Below are 1,571 nucleotides of genomic sequence, written 5' to 3' on the forward strand. Positions count from 1 at the left end.
CCGCGGGGCCCAGGGCGAGCGGGGCGGGGGCCGGGGTCGGGGTAGGCTGCTGGGCCCGCTTCTCCTGCTCCAGCTCGCCCTGGGCCACTCCACCAGCTGCTGCTTCTGCCGGAGCATGCGCGTCAGCTCCTCTATCTGCTTGTCCTTTTCCTGCAGCATCTGGTCCTTATCCCGGCCCTCCAGCTCGGCCCGCGCCCCCGGGCTCCGGCAGCAGGCCCCGGGGCGGGGGCCCTCCTCCTTCACAAGGACCTGCAGCGGCGAGGCCTGCAGCGTGAGCTGGGTCACTGGGGACGTCACCATCTCGCCAAAGCTGTCCCCCGGTGTGGAGTTCTCGTCGCCTGTGCTGAGCAGCGACCGCTCTGAGGGGGTGGGAGACACAGGCGGCGTGGAGCCCGTGCTGCCGAACTTCACCACACCGTTGCTGGTCACCGTGGCCACCACCACCTCGGCCGGGGCCAGGCCCGCTGCCACCAGGGCGGGCCCTGTGCTGAGCCGGGCGGTGGGGAAGGCGACCACCACCTCGCCCGCCTTGGGCAGGAGGGAGGTGGCGGGGGCCTTGGGCGCTCCGGGGCTGGCAGGGGTGACCTGCTCCTGGTAGGCACGCAGGCGTTCAATCAGGTCTGTCTTGGTGCCTGAGACGGGCAGTGACCGCAACTTCAGCTCCTGCTTCAGCTCTGCCACCTGCAAGGGCACGGGAGTCAGGGCTGCCGGGGGGCGGGGAGCAAGACCAGCTTCCAACCACTGGGCCTCGTCTGTCTGGGCCCCACTGGCCACTTCAGACACACCAAGCCCCAGCCCTCCCACACCCTGGAGAAAGAGGCCTGCTTCTGCTGCCCCTCCTCCCTGTCCTCGCCCCTCGGCTGGGCAGGACATGTCCTCAGTTGTCTCCAGCCCCAGCCTGTGCTCAACCAACACTTGAGTGAACTCACTGCATCTTACAGATGAGAAAGTTGAGCTCAGGACGGTGAAATGACTCCCTGGGGGTCATACTGGTGATGTCATGGTGGGCAGAGCTAGGAGTGAGGGCCGGGTCTCGAGGACACCGAGGCCCATGTTCAGGTCCCCGCCCAAGGGCTGTGTCTTGCTGGGACCCGGGTCATGACTAGGAGGGAGCAGGCTAGTCCAGGGCACAAACTTTCAAGGGAGAATGTGATCCATCCCCCTTCTGACCAAGGCAGAGAGCACAGGCCAGGCCTGGGCATCTCCCACCCCCAAGGCCCAGGACACAGTGGGGTCAGTGCCCCAAGTGCGGCCGCTCTCTCCTAGGTGGATGCAGCACTCACAGAGCAGGTTCAGCGAGATGTCAGGAGCCATGAGGAAAGGGCAGTGCTGCAGAGGAGCCCTGACCTGAGCCCTGGCTCGACCACCACCTGGGCCTGTGACCTCGGGCAAGCCTGTCCACCCCCTCCCCCAGGCCTCGGCCTGCTCACCCTGAATCCAGGGTGACACCCCCGTTCCTCACACTGCATGGGAGGCTGGGAAATCAGAGGCACACAAGTGCTCGGTGAGCCCACGCCCGGGATGAACACCAGCTGGCATCTTTAATGACAACGACCATGATGGGCAGAGCC

General features: G+C 66.3%; 1 protein-coding gene across 1 annotated transcript in view; it reads right to left on the reverse strand.

Moving 5' to 3' along the window:
• MKL1 (megakaryoblastic leukemia (translocation) 1) overlaps positions 1-1,571 on the reverse strand; it is a 64,594-nt gene that overhangs the window by 6,736 nt on the left and 56,287 nt on the right. Inside the window, 2 exon segments of the mRNA XM_010833754.1 lie at positions 5-87; positions 90-681. Of these exon segments, the coding sequence (XP_010832056.1) occupies positions 5-87; positions 90-681 (675 nt within the window).

This window comes from Bison bison, unplaced genomic scaffold (genome assembly GCF_000754665.1).
Source record: "Bison bison bison isolate TAMUID 2011002044 unplaced genomic scaffold, Bison_UMD1.0 scf7180017863885, whole genome shotgun sequence".
NCBI lineage: Eukaryota > Metazoa > Chordata > Mammalia > Artiodactyla > Bovidae > Bison > Bison bison.